This window comes from Lissotriton helveticus, chromosome 6 (assembly GCF_964261635.1).
Source record: "Lissotriton helveticus chromosome 6, aLisHel1.1, whole genome shotgun sequence".
NCBI classification, from domain to species: Eukaryota; Metazoa; Chordata; class Amphibia; order Caudata; family Salamandridae; genus Lissotriton; species Lissotriton helveticus.
This window is the reverse complement of record NC_136067.1, coordinates 31,651,948-31,676,545: the sequence shown is the minus strand read 5'-3', so window position 1 is coordinate 31,676,545 and position 24,598 is coordinate 31,651,948. Positions and strand designations below refer to the sequence as shown.

The following is a 24,598-nucleotide window of genomic DNA, read 5'->3' as shown; positions in this document are numbered from 1 at the left end:
GGAAGCTGTACCGAGGGCATTAGATGAGGGAGCGGTTCCGAGGGCATTAGATGAGGGAGCGGTTCCGAGGGCATTAGATGAGGGAGCTGTACCGAGGGCATTAGATGAGGGAGCGGTTCCGAGGGCATTAGATGAGGGAGCAGTACCGAGGGCATTAGATGAGGGAGCAGTACCGGGGGCATTAGATGAGGAACCAGTGCCGGGGGGCATTCTATGAGGGAGTAGTACGAGGGCATTAGATGAGGGAGCTGTACCGAGGGCATTAGATGGGAGAGCAGTACCGGGGGCGTTAGATGAGGGTGCTGTACCAAGGGCATTAGATGAGGGAGCTGCACCGAGGGCATTAGATGAGGGAGCAGTACCAAGGGCATTAGATGAGGGTGCTGTACCAAGGGCATTAGATGAGGGAGCTGTACCGAGGGCATTAGATGAGGGAGCTGTACAGAGGGCATTAGATGAGGGAGCTGTACAGAGGGCATTAGATGAGGAAGCTGTACCGAGGGCATTAGATGAGGGTGCTGTACCAAGGGCATTAGATGAGGGAGCTGTACCGAGGGCATTAGATGAGGGAGCTGTACAGAGGGCATTAGATGAGGAAGCTGTACCGAGGGCATTAGATGAGGGAGCTGTACCAAGGGCATTAGATGAGGGAGCTGTACCGAGGGCATTAGATGAGGGAGCTGTACCGAGGGCATTAGATGAGGGAGCTGTACCGAGGGCATTAGATGAGGGAATGGTTCCGAGGGCATTAGATGAGAGAGCAGTACCAGTGGCATTAGATGAGGGAGCAGTACCGGGGGCATTAGATGAGGGAGCAGTACCGGGGGCATTAGATGAGGGAGCAGTACCGGGGGCATTAGATGAGGGAGCAGTACCGGGGGCATTAGATGAGGGAGCAGTACCGGGGGCATTAGATGAGGGAGCAGTACCGGGGGCATTAGATGAGGGAGCAGTACCGGGGGCATTAGATGAGGGAGCAGTACCGGGGGCATTAGATGAGGGAGCAGTACCGGGGGCATTAGATGAGGGAGCAGTACCGAGGGCATTAGATGAGGGAATGGTTCCGAGGGCATTAGATGAGGGAATGGTTCCGAGGGCATTAGATGAGGGAATGGTTCCAAGGGCATTAGATGAGAGAGCAGTACCGGGGGCATTAGATGAGGGAGCAGTACCGGGGGCATTAGATGAGGGAGCAGTACCGAGGGCGTTAGATGAGGGAGCAGTACCGGGGGCGTTAGATGAGGGAGCAGTACCGGGGGCGTTAGATGAGGGAGCAGTACCGGGGGCATTAGATGAGGGAATGGTTCCGAGGGCATTAGATGAGGGAATGGTTCCGAGGGCATTAGATGAGAGAGCAGTACCGGGGGCATTAGATGAGGGAGCAGTACCGGGGGCATTAGATGAGGGAGCAGTACCGAGGGCGTTAGATGAGGGAGCAGTACCGGGGGCGTTAGATGAGGGAGCAGTACCGGGGGCGTTAGATGAGGGAGCAGTACCGGGGGCGTTAGATGAGGGAGCAGTACCGGGGGCATTAGATGAGGGAGCAGTACCGGGGGCATTAGATGAGGGAGCAGTACCGGGGGCATTAGATGAGGGAGCAGTACCGGGGGCATTAGATGAGGGAGCAGTACCGGGGGCATTAGATGAGGGAGCAGTACCGAGGGCATTAGATGAGGGAGCAGTACCGAGGGCATTAGATGAGGGAATGGTTCCGAGGGCATTAGATGAGGGAATGGTTCCGGGGGCATTAGATGAGGGAGCAGTACCGGGGGCATTAGATGAGGGAGCAGTACCGGGGGCGTTAGATGAGGGAGCAGTACCGGGGGCGTTAGATGAGGGAGCAGTACCGGGGGCGCTAGATGAGGGAGCAGTACCGGGGGAGTTAGATGAGGGAGCAGTACCGGGGGCGTTAGATGAGGGAGCAGTGCTGGGGGGCATTCGATGAGGGAGTATTACTAAGGATGTTTGGTGGTAGTATGACATCAGAGATGAGACTAGCAAGTATTACTCTGCGATCAGGAGAGAAAGTTATATTTGAAATAAAACGAGGGTCGCTGTAAAACAAAAGGAACACCTTCGGATCTGTATGTCACTTTGAAAGGACACGGCAGAGACTGTACACTGAGCTAGTCTACTTCCTTTCAAGGACATAAGTGTCCAAACACTTGGTGTTCTGCACCCACTAGGACATCTACAAATTTTAAAAAGGGAACTTTATCTCTGTAGTTTTTCCTTCATCTCATTTCAGTTTCATCTAAGAACAAACATCAGCTTCTACTTCTATGGCAGCTTGTCCTAAAGTTGATTCAGGAGAGGCAGGAAAATGAAGAGGGAAGGTGGACATTTCTGCGTGACAATTATGATTGTGACAATTCTAGATATGACAAGGGACCACCTTTCAGAGCTATGAGGTTTCTCAGAGCAAAAAAGGACCACTTGCCTCCAAAGGAAAATGCTTCTTACCACAGTATGCATCTGCTCTTGGCATATAGAGCTGTAGATTCATATGCTTTAGCACAGATCACCATCTGGTGTTGGGTCCAGATGTTTGCACTTTGTTTTTCTTCGAAGAAGTCTTTCCAGTCACAAGGTAGGGGACTCCACCTTTCGGTGATAGTACGTATGGGCACAGACTCCATCCCGTTAGTAAGAGTAGTAAAGATATGCCCATGTATAATGCATCTAAGTAAGATAATACTGCTACAGATAAAGGTCCCCGAGGAGGCGGGTGGGCCCATATGACTCTACAGCTCTATATGCCAAGAACAGATGCATACTGTGGTAAGTAGCATTCTCCGTTCGAGGCATATGAGCTGTCGATCACATGCTTTAGGATAGACTATACAGCAGATATCTCCCAAGCGGTGGCTAACCTGCAGCTGTTGCAGTGGTTTGAAATAGTGTTCGTAAAACTGCCTGGCCCACATTAGCTTGTTGTCTTGCTAACACATCTAGACAATAGTGTTTTGTGAATGTGCATGGTGTAGACCATGTTGCAGCTTTTCATATGTCATCTAATGGTATATTCCCTAAAAATGCCATAGAAGCCCCCAGTTTGCGTGTAGAGTGCGCTCTAGGGGGAATTGTTAATGTGCGTTTAGCTTTAATGTAGCATGTCTGAATGCATTTAACTATTCACAGTGCAATACCTGCTTTTGATATGGGATTGCCTTTATGCGGTGATGCAAAAGAAACAAAAAGTTGTTTTGTTTTTCTAAAGGGTTTAGTTCTCTCAATAATATAGCATGGCTCTTTTGACATCTAATGTGAAAAGAGCGCGCTCTGCCACTGAGTCTGGTTGAGGGAAGAATACGGGTAACTCAACAGAAGGCAGATACTTTTTTGAGTAAAAATTTAGGATTCGTCCTAAGAACCACTCTGTTTTGGTGTACTTGCCAAAATGGTTCTTGTATGGTTAGTGCCTGAAGCTCACCAACTCTTCTAAGAGATGTGGTAGCTATAAGGAAAGCTACTTTCCGGGTGAGAAATTGTAGGTCACATTTGGATAAAGGTTCAAATGGTGGACCCATTAGTCTTGTAAGAACTATAATAAGATTCCACACAGGGGAAGGTGGAAGCCTAGGAGGAATGATTCTTTTGAGTCCTTCGATAAAAGCGGGCACTCGAAACAAAGACAAATGCTGTCTATTTCGTAGTTAAGCAGCTATTGCAGCAAGATGTACGCGTATGGATGTATAAGCTAAATTGGAATGCTGTAGGTGTAATAGATAACAAATTATGTTTTGGATTGAAGCATCTTAGTGGATTGTTTTGATTGTTTCTACAGTAAATTACAAAGTTTCCACTTAGCTGCGTAGCATGCTCTTGTGGTAGGACGTCTAGCCTTTTTAATGACATTCATACAGTCTGGTGGAAAATTGAGGTAGCCAAACTATGATTTCAGGTGACAGATCACGAGGTTGAGTTGACTGGGATCTGGATGTCTTATCTCTCCTTGGTTCTGAGTGAGAAGCTTGGGGGAAGAGGTGTAGCTTTTGGTGGGGAACTATTGATAGTTCCAACAGGGTGGTGAACGAGGGTTGTCGAGCTCATGTGGGAGAAACTAGGATCATTATCAGGGAATGTTGTTTGAGCTTCCGAACCAGAAATTGAATTAGCGGGAGAGGTGAAAAAGCATAAGCAAATTTTCCTGACCAATTCATCCATCGCGTATTGCCTTTGGACGATGGATGAGGATATCTGGATGCGAAAATTGGGCATTTTGTGTTTAGGTGTGTGGCGAAGAGATCCATTTCTGGGCAGCCCCACAAGTGAAAGAATGGAAGGAGAACTTGAGGATGTAGTTCCCATTCGTGGATCTGTTGTCTTTGACGGCAGAGCAGATTTGTAATCTGGTTGTTTACTCCTGGGAGGTGTTCTGCACAGAGATATATCTTTTGAGGTATGGCCCATCTCCATATGATTTGAGATAGTTGTGAAAGCTGTAGAGTGTGTCCCCCCCTGTTTTTGTATGTAGTACATTGCTGTCATGTTGTCTGTACGAACTAGGACAGCTTTGCCTACTAGATGCAGTTGAAAAGCTTTGAATGACGCACAAATTGCTAGTAGCTCCAGATGGTTTATGTGGAGTTGTTTTGTTGTAGGGTCAACATGCCCTGAATAGTATGTTTTGAAGATGAGCTCCCCAACTAGTGAGCTATGCGTCTGCTGTTAGCACTATCTGTGGAACCGGGTCGACGAATGGCCACCCCTTGGAAAGGTTTTGTGTATTCCACCACTGCAGAGAGCGATGGGTGCGGCCGTCCACCAATACCAGATCCGTTAACTAACATTGAGCCTGGTTCCACTGACGTGCTAAGCATTCCTGTAGGGGACGCATTTGAAGTCGGGGGTAAGGAACTATTAGAATGTAAGAAGCCATCATGCAGATCAATTGCAGATCAATTGCATGAACACTCGGGCTGGTAATGAGTGTGGAGGCTGAAATTGGGATATCAGATTTTGCATGTTGTGTATCCTGACTGAGTTGGGGTATGCTAGCGCTTTGCAAGTGTCAATTGTGACTCCTAGGTACTCTTGCGTGTTGGGCGGTTGGAGGTGAGATTTCTTGAGGTATACAGTGAATCCCAAGTTGTGAAGCAGCTGAACTGTTTTGTGAGTATGATGTATGCATTTGTGTTGTGATCTGGCGTTTATTACGTAGTCGTCCAGGTAAGGGAAGAAGTAAATATGTGAATATGTTGTCTTCTTAAATGAGCTGCGACTTCAGCCAGACACTTGGTGAAGATTCTGGGTGCTGTAGTTACCCCGAATGGAAGAACTTTGAATTGGTAATGTTGTCCGTCCACCACGAACCTGAGATATTTACTGTGAGCCGTGTGAATGGGAATATGGAAGTAGGCGTCCTTTAAATCTAGGGTCGATAGAAAGTCGCCTTGCTGAAGCAATGGGAGCACCTGTTGGAGGATGACCGTGTGTAAGTGGCCTGACTGAATGTAGAGATTTAGCTGTCTGAGGTCTAGTATAGGCCTGAGAGAGCCATCCTTTTTTGGAATTAAGACTCACAGAGAGTACACCCGGGTCCCTTGATGTAATGGGACTGGCTCTATCGCATGTTTTTGTACCCGAGAGAGAAGAGGGTGAGATGTTCTAGTGACACTGCACGTTCTCTTGGTAGAATAGTTGGGGGACTGCAGGTAAGTTCCAGGCAGCAACCATACTTGATAACTTCTATTACCCACGTGTCTGAGGTGATTGACTTCCAGACAGGTAGGAACTGTGAGAGACGTCCCCCGACCAGAGTGGGATGATCAGGGGTAGTCACTGTTTGTTGGCAGGAGAAGTGCGGGTGGAGTTTACTCTGCCTCTTCCTGTGTGATTATTTCCTCTGTAGCGTCCTCGAAAATAACCTTTGGAGGAGGTCGATTGGTTGTTACCCTTATAAGAGGAGGAGGGATTTGAGCCACCCCTATAAAAGGAGCTGCAAAGGGAACCCCTGTTAGAAGGTAACTGTAAGGCCCCCATGGACTTTGCAGTTTCTGTGTCTTTCTTCATCTTTTCTGGGGACGTGTCGACAGCTGGCCCGAAAAGATGCTCCTTATCATTTGTCACCCCGAGTGGGATGGGTATGCTCAGACGTGAGTCCCATGCTCTCCACACCACTGGAGTCAAGCTATCCTGGCTGAAGACGGCTGATAGCTAGAAACCGGTCCTTGGATGCTTGATTCCGGTCCAGGAAAGACATGGCTTGGCAGTTCGGGCTGGACTGTTCCCATGAGGCACAGGGTCAAGACTGATTTGCATATGGCCATGTCGGAACTGGGGTGGAGTGCAAAAAAACGATGGATTTAGGCCCAGATCTCTGTACTGGGGTGAATGTATGACATTGTTCTACATTCTGTCCATCAACTGTGTTTTTGCAATTTTCACCCCGAGTGGGCTGGGTATACTCAGACGTGAGTCCCAGGCTCTTCACACCACTGGAGTCAAGCTATCCTGGCTGAAGACGGCTGATAGCTAGAAACCGGTCCTTGGATGCTTGATTCCGGTCCAGGAAAGACATGGCTTGGCAGTTCGGGCTGGACTGTTCCCATGAGGCACAGGGTCAAGACTGATTTGCATATGGCCATGTCGGAACTGGGGTGGAGTGCAAAAAAACGATGGATTTAGGCCCAGATCTCTGTGCTGGGGTGAATGTATGACATTGTTCTGCATTCTGTCCATCAACGGTTGTTTTTGCCATTATCAAAAGGCTGCTTAAGTATGGAGGATTGTACCTCCTGATTGAATCCAGAGATTCTAAGCCAAGCGTGTCTGCGCAAAAGTATGCTAGTGTTGATTGCACAAGATGCTGTGTCTGCCGCATCGAGTGCGCATTTGATGGAAGTGTTGGTAATGAGCTTCCCTTCCTGAATGAGGTCATAAACTTTGGTTTTATACTCATCTGGCAAATGTTGCACGAGTTGTTACAACTCATTGTAGTGAGCCCTATCATAGCGTGCTAAGCGAGCTTGAGCATTGGCAATACGCCAATGGTTAGCCGCCTGCGAAGCCACTCTTTTGCCTGAGGCATCAAAGAGTATAGACTCCTTATCAGGAGGAGGGGCGTCGCCTGTGGTTTGAGAGTTAGCCCTCTGTCGGGCGTTAGATACCACAAGAGAGTCTAAAGGCAACTTACCTTTTATCTATACCGGGTCTGTAGGAGCGGGCTTGTATTTTTTATCTACTCTAGGTATGAGTATTCTCGTTCTAACGGGGTCTTTGAATACCTCATCCGTGTGTTTTTACATGCCCTTGAGCATTGGTAAAGTATTAGTAGACCTTTGTGAGCGTGTTAGTGTCCCAACAAGGAAATCCTCTTCCAGAGGGTTTGTATGAGGTACCGCCCTGTGATATTGAGCAGCCCTGTTGATAAGCTGAACATAGCCAATGTTGTCATCAGGTGGGGAGGGTCTGGAAGGTTCCAGGTTGGGTCATTGTCTTGATCTGGTTCCTTATTACATTTCTACCAGGGGTCAGTGTCCTGATCTTGTGGCATATCCTGCTGGTCATCCCCATCCCCATAATCGTCATTCTGTGAATCAGGGGACAGTGGAGGTAGTGGTGAATCACTAAGGGAACCAGTATTGGAAGCAATACCGGGGTCAGGTAAGGGGAGCCCTGTTCATGGATTCGGAGTGGGAGCATTTTCAGGATACCGAGTACTTAAAGAATCTGATAGCCAGAAGCACCGCAATGGAGTATTAAGTTTTACAGTCCGGGCACAAGTCGGGGGTACATGCGGGTGGATGGCACGACCAACTATTTTCACAGGCTGAACGCCGTCCACCCTGCCAAGAATTTGGGCCACACTGAATAATGTGCTGAACCTAGTCCTGTTGTAATTTCCAAACACCAGGACACTTTCAGCTGCACCTGAACATTGTCTGCTTTCCATCTGCAACAAGCAACAACGTGTAGGCGGGGAGGGGTCTTTCTTATTTAAGACTCCTGCTCAACCCATAATAAAGGCCGAATTTGAGGGGTCATCTGGCCTCCTTTTGTTCGAGTCTCTTGGATGGGAGCAGTCAGGAGCCTCACTTCTGATGCAAATGAAACGGAGGGGAACAAAGGCTCACACCTTGTTAGCACTTCCCACATACAAGAGAGGCAGCTTTTCACTTTGTACAGTCTCTGTTTACGAGATATGCGTGCACTGATAGACTATCAGATGTGTTGGTCTTTCCCAGTATTTACACAAAGCAAATTGCATTCATATAGAGCTTACTTACTACACCTGAGGAGGCGTTGAAATAATTTAAGTACCACTATTTTTTCTTGTATAGCCCTACTCATCCCAATGCAGGGTCTCACGCCCACATGCATCAAGGTAAATTGCATTCGCAAACGGTGCTTGGTAATTTGCGAAAATCTAGAAAAATGCTTTTAAATGCATTTTTCCTTGTTACATGTTACACACACACGTGCCCTTGGGGCATGTGTGTGTGTAAGATGTATCCAAAAGCAAATTTCAGGGGTGCAACAGGGTGTCTTTTGGGCACCCCTGCACCCTTGAAATTGCATTCTCAATTTGCGAATTCACAATGATGAATTGCAAATTGAGAATGCCCTCCGATTCATTCCTATGGGCCTCTAGGCCCATAGGAATGAATGTGTAGAAATTCCTTAATTGCGATTCTCAATTAGAGAATCGCAATTAAGGAATTTTAAGAAATCGCATTTTTTTTGCAAATTTCTTAATGAATTGCATTTTGCAATTCCTTAATTGCGATTCCTTAATTTTCGCAATTAAGGAATCGCAAAATGGAACAATGATGCATGTGGGTGTCAGAGCGCTTTACATCAACACATGCATATTACATGTACAATACATTATATTAGTTTGTAAATTAACGTACAGGATGTGTTACATAAAACTGGGGGATTGCAAGGTGTAGAAGTAGCTTATCTCCCATAGCTCACTGTGCTATTATCCTCGCAATGCGTAAAAATGTACTCATGATAGACCTGCTAATCATATATGTGAGGGCTTTAGATCTGATGTCACTTCTTGTGATGCCACTTCCTGTAAAGTCGTTGCTTGTGATGCCACTTTCTATGATGTCACTTCCTGTGATGCCATGTGTAATGTTGTGCGCCGTGATGTCACTTGCATACTGCCTAACTAGGTTAACCCCCCACTTCTTTTTTTTAGGACTTGTGTCCTGATTACAGAATCAACTATCTAGAAAACACTCCGAAGGAAAGTGGAATGTGAGGTCACAGAAGGAAGGTCATGACCAACTGGTGATGCCATGTACCAAGAGTCTGACATCATCAACCAATTGACATAATACTCATCATTTTTTTCTCCCAAATGAAGTGTCTCAACCCCAAGACCCCAAAGGAGAGGTCTCCTTTTCCCTGCTGGTTCCACAGTCGTGGTTCTTACCTGCAGGCCGGCTCCGCAGAAGAGAAGTTTCAGGAGTTGCTTGGCCGTGGAGGGGTCCGTCGCCTCACTCCTCGATGTCGCCGATATGTCCTCCGCGTGACCAGATTTCGCCTCGTTGCCGAACACACATGTGCGCACCAGGGGGAAGCAAACTCCACGCCCTAGAGGGAAGAAGAGAAACTCTCAGGAATGGCTCTCGCGATCAAATATAAAACACCTGGAGCTGACTGTACCCAGAGACATGACCACGTTTGCAGCGACACGGGCAGGGGCGGCCTTAGGCATGTGCAAGCTGTGCACCTGCACAGGGCCACCAAACCTCAGGGGCCACCACGCCAATATATATCCTTAATATAATAATCCTCTGAGGATGGATACATATTTGCGTGGAGGCCCCTGGCAGGGATTTGGCGGCCTCCGGCTCTGTTCCACTTCAAAACACCCTGACACACCCCCCCCCCCTTCACTGGCCTCCGCGCTCCACCTGGACCCCCTCTTCCGGGGCCCCCTACCTACGCTCCCTGCCCAGGGCCGCCATGAGCCTAGAGCCGCCCCTGACACGGGTGTGTCGCCGGTGAAGTGATCCAGCACTAATGGAAAGACACCCAAACATGCCGGTGTAGTTTTCAATCCAAAGAGCTTTATTTCGACAATACTGGTCATAAAAAACTGCTACATAAAATACAATATGAACAATTAAAATATCATAATTACATATACATTATTCCTAAAATATCAACTCATCAGAAACCTGTTAAAAGTTGAGTCACGTGGATAAAACGCCTGCAGTAGCAAATATGAGTGGTGAGAACATTACAAAGAATGGACAGAACCAGGACTCAGAGGCATGCAGATATCAATATCAATTCATCAAAGAACACGTAAAATCCAGATCATATAGTTAAAAACACCAGCAAATATAGATGATGTAGACATAACAATAAATGAACTTGCCCGGGGCTCAAAGACGAGAATCAAAGACGTGCTGGTAGCACCTCAACGAGCGGGAGTGATCCCAAGATTCATAATATATCAATTCATCATAAAACATTAAAACATCACATCAGATCATTAATACAGTAACGGACAGCAAGGTTTGGGTGGTATAAAGGTTGCGATAAGTTAGCAGGACCAGAGTTCAGGAGAGACCAAAGCTTTCCGGATCCAGTCTGACGCCTGGGGGTAATTCTAAGGTAAGGAATCTATCACTATGTGTTTCTTTCAGATCCATGGTCCTTTCATGCTGAATTTATCAAATTTGGGACAACTTTTGACCTTATACCCCACATCCGCCCTAGGAATTTGGCGAGGGGGATTGCATAGCAAGATGAAGGGTCGTGGAGAGGATTCTTAGCGCAACACTGCTTTCTCTGGTACCCAGATTCTTGCAAGTCTGTGCTAGCCAGCTACATAGGCAGGGCAGACAAACAGAACAGGAAGATAGGTTTCAGCGTGCTCTATGCAGACGGGACATTTGTTCTTTCCCAATGGAGACCGTTTATCCGTGAAGGTTTTTAAAGGGTAGCGTACCCGCTTTAAATTGGAAATAAAGTTTACGATCAAGGGGCTTTGTTATTATATCCCTGTGGTGTTAAAAGCGAGGGCAGGGGTTTGATGCAAAAAAAACTCCCTGTCAAAGTAGAGATATCGCTTGTTCATGTGATGTTTTGTCCCACCGTTTCCCAGTATCTTTCCTTTAGGACTTCTTTTGATAAGAGCTGGGTACTAGGTGATTTTCCCCCACAGATTAGACAACCCCATACCAACCAGTGCCCCTTTAATATCACATAGCCAACCTATTTGATGAAAACGGTCAGCCTGAATAACATCCGTAAGACCGTTTGCAAAAGGGCTCAGTTCCGGGGTACTCCATACCCTACGCCAATATAAGAGGGGACGTAGCCTAGCTATATCAACCAGCGGATTCCTTCCTACGTCATTAAGCAATGGAAGGATAGGGGCGCTTTGAGGTAGACTGGTGCGTGTTCGTAGGAATTTATTCTCCGCTAAAGCTAGCTTGGACAGTTTCTCAAACCCCCATAGTTCCGACCCATACAAGACCGAACTCACCACCACCTTGGCCTTATAGATCTGCCGTGCTGGACTTACTGGTTTTGTCAGGGGTGTTCTGAATTCATTACTTACAGCTCCTGCGAGCTGGCGAGGTTTCAATATGAGGCCTCCAGCTCATCTTTTTCTCCAAGGTGATCCATATATAAGTAAAGGCCTCTACTCGCTCTGGGGGTACACTCCCTCCAAGATGATTCTACCCCTAAAAGATCTACGCTGGTTAAAAATCATGAATTTGGTTTTAGCTGTATTAATTTTTAACCCTCGAACCTGACAAAAGTCTTCAAAAGATGTCAACGTAACGTGTATTTGTAAAGCGCACTTTTACCCCAACACGGTCTCTTGGCGCTGTATAACACATGTTTATTGTTACCCAATTCAATGGTACTCATTTTATCGACCTCAGATGGATGAAAGGCTGATTGGCCCCGCCGGGATTTGAACCTGTGATCATGAGGTCGAACACAGGTTCCTGCAGTGGATGCATTAGTCCACTAGGCCACCAGTAACAGTAAGTGTAGTAACACACACAGATCACAAAGTAAGATGCGCACAGGCAGACACAGGCGCTTATTCATTCACACACTCACCCACCCATAGAGACATGCACCGAAGAGCACACATGAATGCAACATGCTGGGACACAGAGATAAATGCACAAACTCCCGGACACAGAGGCAGACGAAAGCAGTCAGGCGGTAATGTGTAGTTTGCATTAATCCCCGGGGGGTGGCAGTGTAACACGCCATTCTTTTTAGCTTCACTCTCTTGCATGAAAAAACACTTCTTCCCACCATGGGCGTTGTAGCGCCTCGGTCAGCAGTGACCACATGACGGTGTCTTAGAAAAACCTTCCAAGTGCACAATGGGATCATTTGTAGGGTTCAGTCTGTCCAGATGAGTAATCCCCGGACAGACACTGGTACACGTTGCAGGTTTATGGCCGAGTCACACTGGTCGAAAAACAAACTTTCCTTGAATTTCACCCCATGGACTCGTGTGAGCGGTCAGAGGGGGGGGGGGGGGGGGGGGTCTCAGCTTTTGAAGTCAGTAGTGCTGCACCCTGCTTATTTGTTCAACACATTTCCCGAAAGCTGAAGGACGCACTCAACAGCCAATGTCAACCTTCGGGTTTAATTAAAAGTGAAAACCAGGCAGCCTCTGCATTCCAGGCTCAAGATTATTTACTGCCAGCGCGTTTCCTCTTCTTTTTGGCCAATTAAAAAATGCGGCACAGAAATTCCAATCCCTTCATTAACTGCATGCTGCTCTATGTACTAACCCCCAGTGGGCCACGCAATTTGCGGTAACCTTGAAATGCATGCTGGGACATGTAGTTCGAATTGAAAAAAATGGTTACCCTCAGTGGGCTCCGTGCGACATTTTTAATTGTAACAGCATTGCATGCATCTCCATAAACCCTCGAATGGGCCCCAGGGTGCCACGCTTATCCAGGCACCAAAATAGTTTATAGGATGCTCTTTAAGCAAACACTTTTAAGTCCATGTGCCTGGTAAATAAAAGAACCATTACAAAATCACGGGGGGCAAGGGGGGATGACCCTCAAACATCTCGCTGCTGTCCGGTGTTGCTGCACTTGGAGTGTGTTGTAAGGGGAGGCTACTGACCTTTTCCGTGCTGATGACGAGCTGAGCTCGTCATTCGCACGGTGGAGCTGTGCGGATGACGAGCTGAGCTTGTAATTTGTAGAATTTGCAACAGAAGTGGTCACTTTGCCAAAGCGTGCCAGTCAACTGAAAGCAAATCCGTTGCTCAACCTTCGTCAGTAAAGTGTGTTGTTGATGGGAGCATACTTGATGAAGAGTTAGTTACTAAAGACCTCTGCAACATGGTTGTGGTTGTTCAAGATGATGGGATCACTAGGGGTAATCCTGAATTGTGCGTTGATCCTTCTGTAGAGATATTGGTGGGAGATCAAGTACTAAAACTTCTGGTTGACTCCGGCTCATACCTCTATGATCACATTAAGCATTTATGATGTGACCTGGCCGAATAGACCCCTGCTACCCCCTGACCGTAAGGCTGTCTCATACGAGGGACGAGAGATCACTCCGTCAGGTTATATCGAAGAGACCATGGAGTTCAAGGGGAGGAGGATTGCTGGGAAAGTGTATGTTGCGCACAAAGGGTTGAACATCTCGGGTGGGTTCCACCAGGGACTATTTGGAACGGTGCTTAGACCTGGAGCAACAGAACAGGTTCTTGCCATAGGAGATGACCCTCACCTTGAAGATCTTATCAATACATTTCCCCATGTGTTTTCTGGTGAATTAGGAAAGACTAGGGATTTCCAACACAAAATTGAATAATTATGACAGTCACTTGTGCAGAATCGTCCAGAAGAGGCTGGTGGGTGCTATCTATGTCCGCGTGTAGTGAATAAACACACGGGTGAATGAATAAAGAGAGGAATGAATGAATAGTTAACTGCCTTGGTCTTGTATACATTCATTAGTCGGGGTGGTGGTACAGATTAGCAGGCGATGTAGTTTGGGGCATTTTACCCTGCCCTAAATGCTTCAGACATGGTTAGGAGTAGAAGTATGTAAATGTATTGAATTAGAGCTGCAATCGAGGGCTTTGTTTGGATCTAATGTATGAAATCATTTTTGATACACAGTGCTGGACCGGCCTACAGCTTCTAGGTTGGTGTTTTCGGATCCGAAGTGTGTTTTGGTGCCGAGTGCTGTGGGTCGGAGCGGGGTTTAGGCTTCGATCCCGAGGTTTTCGGCTCAGTGCCCGATTTGGCGTCAGGCTTTTCGGAGCAAGAAGGTTTTTTTTGTAGGCTTCGGTGCCAAGACAGAGGGCGCGGGCTGGTCCGGATACTTCTTTTTCGGCTGAGGTGGATTTCGGAGCGAGGGAGGATCTGTACTTACAGTAAGCTGTCCATGTGGGATGTCTTCATCCTGGTTGGAGCCGTACAACAAACAGGAGATCGGTTCCTGTTCCTCCCTGGCCCGACACCATTGCCGGCTTCTTCCTCATATTCAGGTCCTAAGAGGTCTGGAATAGAGCTTGTGTGGTGGCTCTGCATGTCGCGACGTTGAGCCAGACGGCCGCGAAGCGTCTGCTTGGAGTGGAAAGCCCTGCATGCGTCACAGTCCTGTTCACTGTGCTCAGGGGACAAGCACAGGTTACACACTTCGTGTGAGTCGGTGAGCGGGTACTTCACGTGGCACCGTGGGCAAAATTTAAATGGAGTTTGTTCCATCGACTGCGAGTTGAACCTACGCGAGTAGGCCAGATGGCCTACAACGGGCTCGCCAATCAAAAGAGGGTTTTTATAAGTAAACACAACAATCAAAGAATGGAATACACGATCTGAAAGAATATTGTTGAGGTAGACTGTCTTGCACACCGAGGGAAACCGAAGGAACGGTGTTGAACTGGAGCGCAGCGACTAACACCCGAACTCGACGGCGGAAAAAAACAATCTAACAATGGAGTCGATGCCCATGCGCACTATCACCGAAAGGACTCCATCGTGACTTGAGTGACTTCTTCGGAGTAAAACAAAGTGGAACACTAGATGGCGATCTATGCATGGCATATGATCTACAGCTCATATGCCTCAAACCAATATTTTATGTGTATAGCTCAGTGGGTTACTGCTTTTGTCACAGAGATCCTTTCGTTACTGTGCAGTACGTACATAAGTTACTATCCTAATCGAGCACAGTGAGCTATGCAGTGCCATCTAAGAGCTACATGCAAGCTGCATGGTACAGGTTAGAAAGTTATGTTTTTTCCCAGGCTTGCTATCCTGATGTTGATAGGGAACATCTTTTGTATCGGTAGAAATTTTCCAGACGCTGTGAACGTTTTATTGCAATTCTGAAGTGTGGTGGAAACAAATATTTGAATACGATCAAAACCCATCAATAAACTAGTTGATGACATTTGCGCCCATTATCGTTTGTGTGCCATAGAACAGTTTCTGGTCATTTTAATAGAAAATGTGTTGTCTGTGCACAACCACAACACGCATATCCCATCCTCCATGCCCCTCTACTTTAAGACCCTCTGCAACAGGCCACGCCACACCATTCCAATCTACCTCACTCACCCCACGACAAAACACACCACTCGACTCTATGCCCCTACACACAATACCAAGGAAGTGGCATAACGGCCAGAACTGCCAACTTTGGAGCTGGGGAACCAGGTTTGAATATCGGCTCAACACCCTGTGAATCGGGGCAAAGCACTTAATCGACAAATCTCAAAAATGAGTGTGTCCCTGTGTAACGTAACTGGTGCTCATGTAAAGCGTGCAAATTACTTCTGGTCTGATTTGCCCTCTATAAAAACTGAAGAGAAAAAAAAAGTTCAAAGTGTATCAAGCACATGTAGGAAGCTACCACGGAACGCGCGAACCACCGGTCACTGAGAGCCTGTCAGCGATGCAAATACATGGGGCCTGGCATTAAGCAGCCAGCATGGCCACCGGGAGAGCGGGTGCCACATTCGCTTTCATAGTTTCTAACTCCAGGAGAGCCTAGAGACGGAACTATCGGCAATATTGAGCTCTCTGGGAACAATAATCTGCTGCTCTGTAGCGGGTCATAGCAGACAGTGATTGACACTATACCAGGGCTCGAAAAATCCCATAAATGGTACTAGTCCTGCAGTTCCAGTACCTTAAAAAATTTCCTCGACCTAACTGCAACCTACTTGACCTCCGTCTGTGAAAGCGGAGCAAATGTGACAAGATAACAAGATTTAAAGGCATCTTTATTGCTCATTAACTTTAATTTAACAGGACAAAAGTTGGTTTGTTTTCCTACTCGTCAGAAAGGGCGAGTAGGACCTAAAAACAGCTCTCGTTGTTAAATTTAGCTCGAGTGGAATTTTTTTAGCCCTGTATACATGTTACTCATTAGCAGATGAGGACAGCACCACAATGCGATGGGGAACTTTCTAACGCTAGGAAGAAAGCACTCTTTTACCAGCAGGAATCTGCTGTAGATTCACATACTCTGCATACATCAGCATGGAGCACAACCGCGAGGTGTGGAGTTTCATGCCTGTCTGGGACCCTTTAACACATGCTTGCAGGCAGCTTGCCACACCTGAGCATTCTACTAAAAATAAACACAGAGGAGGGAGTGCCTGCTGAAAAGGCATTTACTGAACCCCATGTCACCGCCCCACAGATCTGTCAGCAGACGCTCACCTGTGATGCAGTTGTACTGGGTGTCCCACTTGAGGAATGCCCCCTTGACGTATTTGGACTGGTTGGTGTGAATACACAAATACCTTCAGACAGACATCCTGTACGTGGAAGCAACAAAACCCTACTGCCGCGGACCTGGAGAATGGATCACGTACTGATGAAACTTCTATGACGTAGCCTTTCATAACATGTTGGATGTCACATCGGTACATGGCCTCATAAGGAAGACATTAGGGTTTGAAAGAAAGCTGTTAAGTTCCCAAGTTTAATTTCACGATCTTGTTGAGGGTCGTTCCTTTGCAGGTTTCATAGAAGGCCAAGTGTTGGGTCTCTCCTATGTGGAGTTCATACTTGCAAGTAAAGAGCAGGCGTGCACGTCTAATGTGTCTCCAGGAAGACACTAACACTAAACGGTGGGCGGTAAACTCCGCTCCGCTGGCAGAGCTTGCAACGTTGTTTTACTTTGTGTTCCGCTTGGAATGCGGTGTTCAGGAAAAAACTCTGCCTCCCCGTAGCAGAGATTACTGGCACACCAAAGTTTAGACTTAACTACATCATCTATTTGCATTCGTAACATTAAGAGATAAGTTTGCATTACCATACCGAAAAGCTAGTTGCCAAGTGTAACGTCACTATTGTTTCACATTTTTAATGTTGCGTAATATTGCTGTGAAGAGTCAGCGAGACATACATGCACTGAATATAATGCTCTAGCAGAGGACGATAAGAACTATTGCGTAGTTGCATTTTGTAAAAAACGTGCTTGGTAAATGGCGGGTGGGGCTGGGTGTGGATGGGTGGAAGTGTGTGGATGTGTGTGTCGTCCTATAGCATTTTCTGATATGCAGTGTCTGTATGACTTTAGACAGTCAGTGAGTGATGGGAGGGTGGGGGTGTCCGTGGGTGGCGGTGTCCGAAGGTGGCGGTGTCCGTGGGTGGCGGTGTCCGTGGGTGGCGGTGTCCGTGGGTGGCGGTGTCCGTGGGTGGCGGTGTCCGTGGGTGGCGGTGTGGTCCTAAAGCTCTTTCTGATGTCCAGCACCAGTGTGCTTCAGTCAGGAGGTGTCCGTGGGTGGAGGTGTCCGTGGGTGGAGGTGTCCGTGGGTGGAGGTGTCCGTGGGTGGAGGTGTCCGTGGGTGGAGGTGTCCGTGGGTGGAGGTGTAGACTTATAGCACTTTCTGATGTCCAGTGTGTGTGGCGTTAGTCAGTGACTGTTCTCTGTTGGGATATCTACAGTTCAACATTGAGTGTAGTATGTTGACATCTGGGACTGAGCTGAAGACCACAGCTCCTGGTAGGGTGTTTAGCGCAGTGTATGCCATTAACTCAGCATAAAGAACAACCCAACAGGACTACAGGAGTAGAACTCCTGTCTCTATCCGAGCACTGAGCCTCGTCATCTTGCAGTGTCACCTTGAGAACACCTGGGCTAAGGGGCAGTAGTTTCCACGATATTCTGCTGCACGCGGTGGTGTGCTGCCTGCAGTACACTGTCCTTTGTAGTGCCTGTGCTATATATTTATTTTATTTATTTATTATTACAATTTGTAAAGCGCATACGTATGCCCATGGGCGTCTTGGCACTAAGATTTCACTTAGGATCTCTGAGAAGTGGCAGCATATATAGCCCCTCTGCAGGTTTGTCGCCTGACACGAAACCATTCAGATGGCATCACATGTGAAGGAAAACAGATTGAGACCCTGTTAACTGCCTACCAATCAAATATAGCTTCTCAAATCACAGGACATAGGGTCCATCTAACTATATTGGGAAACCATCAGTTTCTCCATTATATAGATGGATAACACTCTGACAGAGATGGAAGATATATAATAATCTAAATATATGATCAGACCGGACCCCAACCAACTAAAGAACTTCTTCCCCATATAAGAATATAATAAGGGAACAACTTCTTGACAGAATATTTGACTGATGACATCGATCTGGATAATACAGCATCCTTTTTGAACCATAGATAATTCCAAGTTTAAAAGACAGAACCCCCAGGCAACTATACAGATGTAAAGAAAGAACTTTTTGGTCCTGAAGAAGGTGATACAAAATAGTTTTTTTCACCGTAACGTGCGTAGACCGACCAGTGATTACACATCTGGGAGTCCGACCCAAGAATTAACCTAAAGAAGAACTAATCAGGAATAAATTGAATGGACTTTTGAATGTTCAATTTTGCCGTTTACAATTATGATGGATAGCAATAGCGAGTTACATAGATAACTTAAATACTTAAACTTAAATAGATGTGTATTGTATTGTAATTTTTGTGTGTGGTATGGCTGAAAGTATGTTTGATGAGAATGATTAGTGAGAATGGAAGGATGATGGTATTGTATGGGGGTTAAAAAAATTGAGAGATCCGATTTCCTATTTTTCTTCCTATTCAAATGTTCATATGAATTGGTCTATACTTGTAAATGTTTTTATGATCACATGACTTTAAAATATACAAAAATAACAAAATATGTAAAAAATATAAATGTTTTGATAAATAAAAAAAAGCAAGAAAAAAATCAGTTTTTTGTGATGAGACTTTGTCCATGGGGAAATGTCTATTTTACAGTAATTACCAGTGTTGAAACTAGATAGGCCAGATAACAGGTTGTTTCATATGTATTTACCCCTTTCCCCCTCCTCTTAGGCCTCAAATTAAATGGGGGATCCCTTTTGTATGTATAGGTTGTCGCCTGGAGTCTCCTTCATGGATAAGGGATCGCAGTGTTGTGCTGTTTGTCTGGGTAAGCCAGTGCCTCTCTAGTACCCGTGTTATAGCACCTGGAACTGGTGCCCAGTGCCTCATCCATGCATACGGTGTCTGTGTTCATCTGTGTTGTAACCTTTCCGCTGTAGCGCCTGTACTATAGCACATCAGCAAGTTTGAAGCAAAGTAAAACACTGTCGCGATCTCCATCTGGGTTAAGACCTCTTCCTTTACAGAGCCTGTGTGATTGCACCTAAAACTGGGACTCAGAGCTCCTCCATGGATAAGGTGTCACGCGCTGCGGTGTTCATCTGAGTTAACACCTTCGCTGCGGCGTGTTTACCCCCCGCTGTGTGGGGGGAGGGTGGGCCGCGTGCGGCGCCGCTGTGCTTGGGACGAGCTCGGCTCGTCATGAGGCACAGTGCAGCTGCACTCATGACGAGCAGAGCTCGTCATAACCACACCAGCTTTCGAACGTTCAGCACAGTGGGGAAATTATCCCCGCGTGCGAACGTTCCAACGGCTGTGACGAGCTCAGCTCGTCGTGAGTGCAGCTCAACCGTGCCTCATGACGAGCTGAGCTCGTCATGAGCATGGAAGAGGTTAAGACCTGCTGACCACCCTGCTACAAGCATCCAGTGTACACTTTCACATGTACGCCGATGACACCCAACTTTATCTCAAACTACAAGCCCCCAAAGACATTCTGCTCCTGAACACAACGATCAGAAGCACTCAAGCCTGGCTTGCCGATAATCATCTCAAACTCAATGCTCTGAAAACAGAATTCCTTCTGATCTCACCTCCATCGAAGATCTCCACCACTCAAATTTGGCTTAAACACCTAACCGCACTCAATGTCCAACCCACCATTGTGGAATCAGCAAAATCCTTAGGGATAACACTCGACACCAATCTCAACATGCAGCAACATATCAGCAAGGCAACCAAGGGAACGAACTTCCAAATAAATACCCTGAGGAAACTTAAACCCTTCCTACCAGCCCAAGACTTTCAAACTGCAGTACAAGCACTAGTCATCCCACGAATAGAATATGGCAGCATCGCCCTCTGCGGACTCCCCCTAACTACTACCGCACCACTAAGAGCTTCTCTAAACGCTGCAGCAAGACTCATCACTGGGTCAAAAAAGCACTCTCATATCTCCCCTGACCTGAAATCCCTGAACTGGCTGCCTTTTGAAGCCAGAATACATCTGAAAATAGCCTGCTTGACACATAAGGCAGTACATATGAACTCACCCGGCTACCTCACTCAGAAGCTGACAATCTCTGGCGGCTCTAGAAACACTAGAGGCACAAGCAATCTTCTGCTGAAGCCTCGAAGATTCCGGAAGGAAAAAACCTACAAACGCTCCTTCTCAGGAATGGCACCTAGGATCTGGAACTCACTCCATCCCGAAACCAGGCTGATCTCCTCCACTACACTCTTTAAGAAAGAGGTAAAAGCTATCCTCATGGCTAAATACACCTGACTATTATCTCGGACTCTTTAAAGATTCTGGATCGAACTGTACTACTTGTTTGACCGCTTTGCTTATTTGTATGAACTGTATTATTGATCTACATGATTGGCTCTGCCCCCACCTAATTGTATTGTTAGCGTTTCTGACTTACCTGTTTGACTATGCTCTCTCATCTACCCCTTCTTTGTAAAGCGCTCTGATATCTGAAAAGATCTTGTCCGCGCTATATAAAACTTTCAAAATAAATAAATAAGACCTTTCCTCTATAGTCTTAACCCAACAGATACTGGAGTTCACAAGCCCATAGTCTCCTTCGCCTTTTCACACTTGGGAAGCAATGGCAGTGGGTCATTGAAAGATATTTGAGAGGTCGTCTCACCTACATGGCTTGCTTCATCATCAGCCCCCCCCTCACACTGGGGTAGCCACAGTGCCACCCCAGCCGACTCAATGATGCATGCAGATCCACGCGTTCTTATAGCTCTTATATTAGGACAAATCCCATGGTCCAGTTCATGTCATAAGAATTAACTGGACAATGGCGTAATTAACTCGGACAAAACTCTGTCGATTAGATGTCGGATCCTGTTTGCAAACACAATTTTAGACCTAAGGTTCTGCCTAAAAGATTTGCGGTGAGAACCAGCAGGAGCCGGGCATTCCAACAAAGTCCTAGTCGATAACAGACAGTTGTAAATTTCCTCTGGTTCTTGCGAGAAAGGGTGTGAAAGGCAGGGCAGGGAAAGTGTGGCAAACAGGGAAAATAGGGCGCGGGGCGAGGAGAGGCCGCACAGTGTAGAATAGGGGTCTCCAACCTTTTCTGTAGTGGGAGCTACTTCTGATCAGTGAAAATCATTGTGAGCTACTACAGGCCAAGCAACTGCTGCCCACTGCTTACCATTGGATTCTTCCACTACTTGCTCTTTTGAAACTACATTTTTATCTTTTTTGAAGTATTCCATAAGAGAGTGTGTCTTTGCAGGCCTTCTCCCATATGTGCTTTTCTCACCTTCGGTGTTGCTTTCTCTTACCCTTGTACTTTAGTCCCCCTCTGTGTTATTGGTTGCCCTCTACCGCTGTTGATGCTTGCACCTTCAATGTGTCCATGTTGTTGCTTCTCACGTCCACTGCCTGTGTTTTTGCTTGGCCTTATCCTCTCCATATTGTTGCTTATCCCTAAAGGGTTGTTGCTTGCCTCCATTCTCCGTCCATGTTGTTGTCTGACCACTCCCTGTACTCTCCATGTTGTTGCTTGCCCCTCTGTCGTTGCTTCTCCCTACCCACTGTCTGCCTTGTTGCTTGTCCCTCCTGCCCTCTTCCAGCTCTCCATCTTGTTGCTAACCCTTTCTTGCTGTCTATCGTAATGTTTGGGGCAAGCATTTGTTGGTCGTGTGTCCTCCATTTCCACTTGCAATAACAAATAAAAAGACTATGGCTTTGCCAGCACTGGCCATGTCCTAGCACTTACAAAAACAAAAAAACCTTCATCCCTTCCCTTGTTATTGCTATCTCCCCCACTCAATCCATTGTCATTGCTTGCCTCCTACCACCTGCCATAAAACAAAAAATGGTAAACACACGCAAAACCTCCCGGACATATGTTTTATGCGAATGAAGCCTGACGGAGGCGGTAGCAAAAAAAAAAAGCCTTTGATGCAGCAGGGGGCGGAGAGCAGGGGGCGGAGCGGGAAGAGCTGCTGGCATGGGAGGGTGATTGATGGGATACAAGCGATTCCCTTAAGCAAAAGCAAATGGTGGGGGCCTGAAGGAGGAGGGGGTGCGAGGGATGAGTGAGGATGGGATAGCAGGGGAGGGAACACGGCCTGGGGGAAGCTGGCTGGGGAGGGGGGGAGCTGGAGCAAGGAAGGCTGTGTTCGGGGAGAGAGGGGAGGTGCTGGAGCTGAAAGTATGGCCGATAGGAGGGAGGGAGGCTGATGCGCGTTCGTGTTTTATCACGTGGTTCACGTGAACTTCATGAAAACGCCAGCAAAAAGCTGGTGGTTTCATGATGATTTTCGCTACTTGAATTCTCGCTCCGCCCGATGCGCATGCGCGCATCGATAGGTCGCGAGACCTAAAAATACGGCACAGAAATTCCAATCCCTTCATTAACTGCATGCTGCTTTATGTACTAACCCCCAGCGGGCCACGCAATTTGCGGTAACCTTAAGATGCATGCTGGGACATGTAGTCCGAATTGGGAAAAATGTTACCCTCGGTGGGCTCCGTGCGACATTTTTAATTATAACAGCATTCCATATATCGTCATAAACCCTCGAATGGGCCCCAGGGTGCCACGCTTATCCAGGCACCAAAATAGTTTATAGGATTCTCTTTAAGGAAACACTTTTAAGTCCATGTGTCCTGGTAAATAAAAGAACCATTACAAAATCACGGGGGGCAAAGGGGGATGACCCTCAAACATCTTGCTGCTGTCCGGTGTTGCTGCACTTGGAGTGTGTTGTAAGGGGAGGCTACTGACCTTTTCTGTGCTGATGACGAGCTCAGCTCGTCATTCGCACGGTGGAGCTGTGCGGATGACGAGCTGAGCTTGTAATTTGTAGAATTTGCAACAGAACTGGTCACTTTGCCAAAGCGTGCCAGTCAACTGAAAGCAAATCCGTTGCTCAACCTTCGTCAGTAAAGTGTGTTGTTGATGGGAGAATACTTGATGAAGAGTTGGTTACTAAAGACCTCTGCAACATGTGGTTGTTCAAGATGATGGGATCACTAGGGGTAATCCTGAATTGTGCGTTGATCCTTTTGTAGAGATATTGGTGGGAGATCAAGTACTAAAACTTCTGGTTGACTCCGGCACTCATATCTCTATCATCACATTAAGCATTTATGATGGGACCTGGCCAAATGGATGTATGTCGTTACAACGCGTGCTTTCACAACGCGTACCGTTACCATGCAGGTTTTACAACGCAAGTCGTTACAACGACTTGCGTTGGGGGGCGCTGGATAGTGGAATAGTTTAATTTACTATTCCAACTCCAGTCCCTGTAGATAGTAGGGAAGATTTTGGATAGTAAATTAAACTATTCCCTATCCTCCAGCGCAAGTCGTTGTAACGACTTGCGTTGTAAAACCTGCGTGGTAATGGTACAGCGTTGTAAAAGTTTAGTTATTAAAGGATGTTTCCCAGCCAAATACGCTCCAGCTACCCCCTGATCGAAAGGCTTTCTCATACGAGGGACGAGAGATCTTTCATGTAATGCTGTGTAAATTAGTACTCAATATCTTCATGTAATGCTGTGTAAATTAGTACTCAATATCTTCATGTAATGCTGTGTCAATTAGTACTCAATATCTTCATGTAATGCTGTGTCAATTAGTACTCAATATCTTCATGTAATGCTGTGTAAATTAGTACTCATCTCTTTCATGTAATGCTGTGTAAATTAGTACTCAATATCTTCATGTAATGCTGTGTCAATTAGTACTCAATATCTTCATGTAATGCTGTGTAAATTAGTACTCATCTCTTTCATGTAATGCTGTGTAATTTAGTACTCAATATCTTCATGTAATGCTGTGTAAATTAGTACTCAATATCTTCATGTAATGCTGTGTCAATTAGTACTCAATATCTTCATGTAATGCTGTGTCAATTAGTACTCAATATCTTCATGTAATGCTGTGTAAATTAGTACTCATCTCTTTCATGTAATGCTGTGTAATTTAGTACTCAATATCTTCATGTAATGCTGTGTAAATTAGTACTCATCTCT

General features: G+C 46.5%; 1 protein-coding gene across 1 annotated transcript in view; it reads right to left on the bottom strand.

Moving 5' to 3' along the window:
• SLC35B2 (solute carrier family 35 member B2) overlaps positions 1-24,598 on the bottom strand; it is a 178,717-nt gene that overhangs the window by 32,156 nt on the left and 121,963 nt on the right. The window contains exon 3 of the mRNA XM_078647302.1: positions 9,392-9,552. Within this exon, the coding sequence (XP_078503428.1) occupies positions 9,392-9,552 (161 nt within the window). The remainder of the gene's footprint in view (positions 1-9,391; positions 9,553-24,598) is intronic.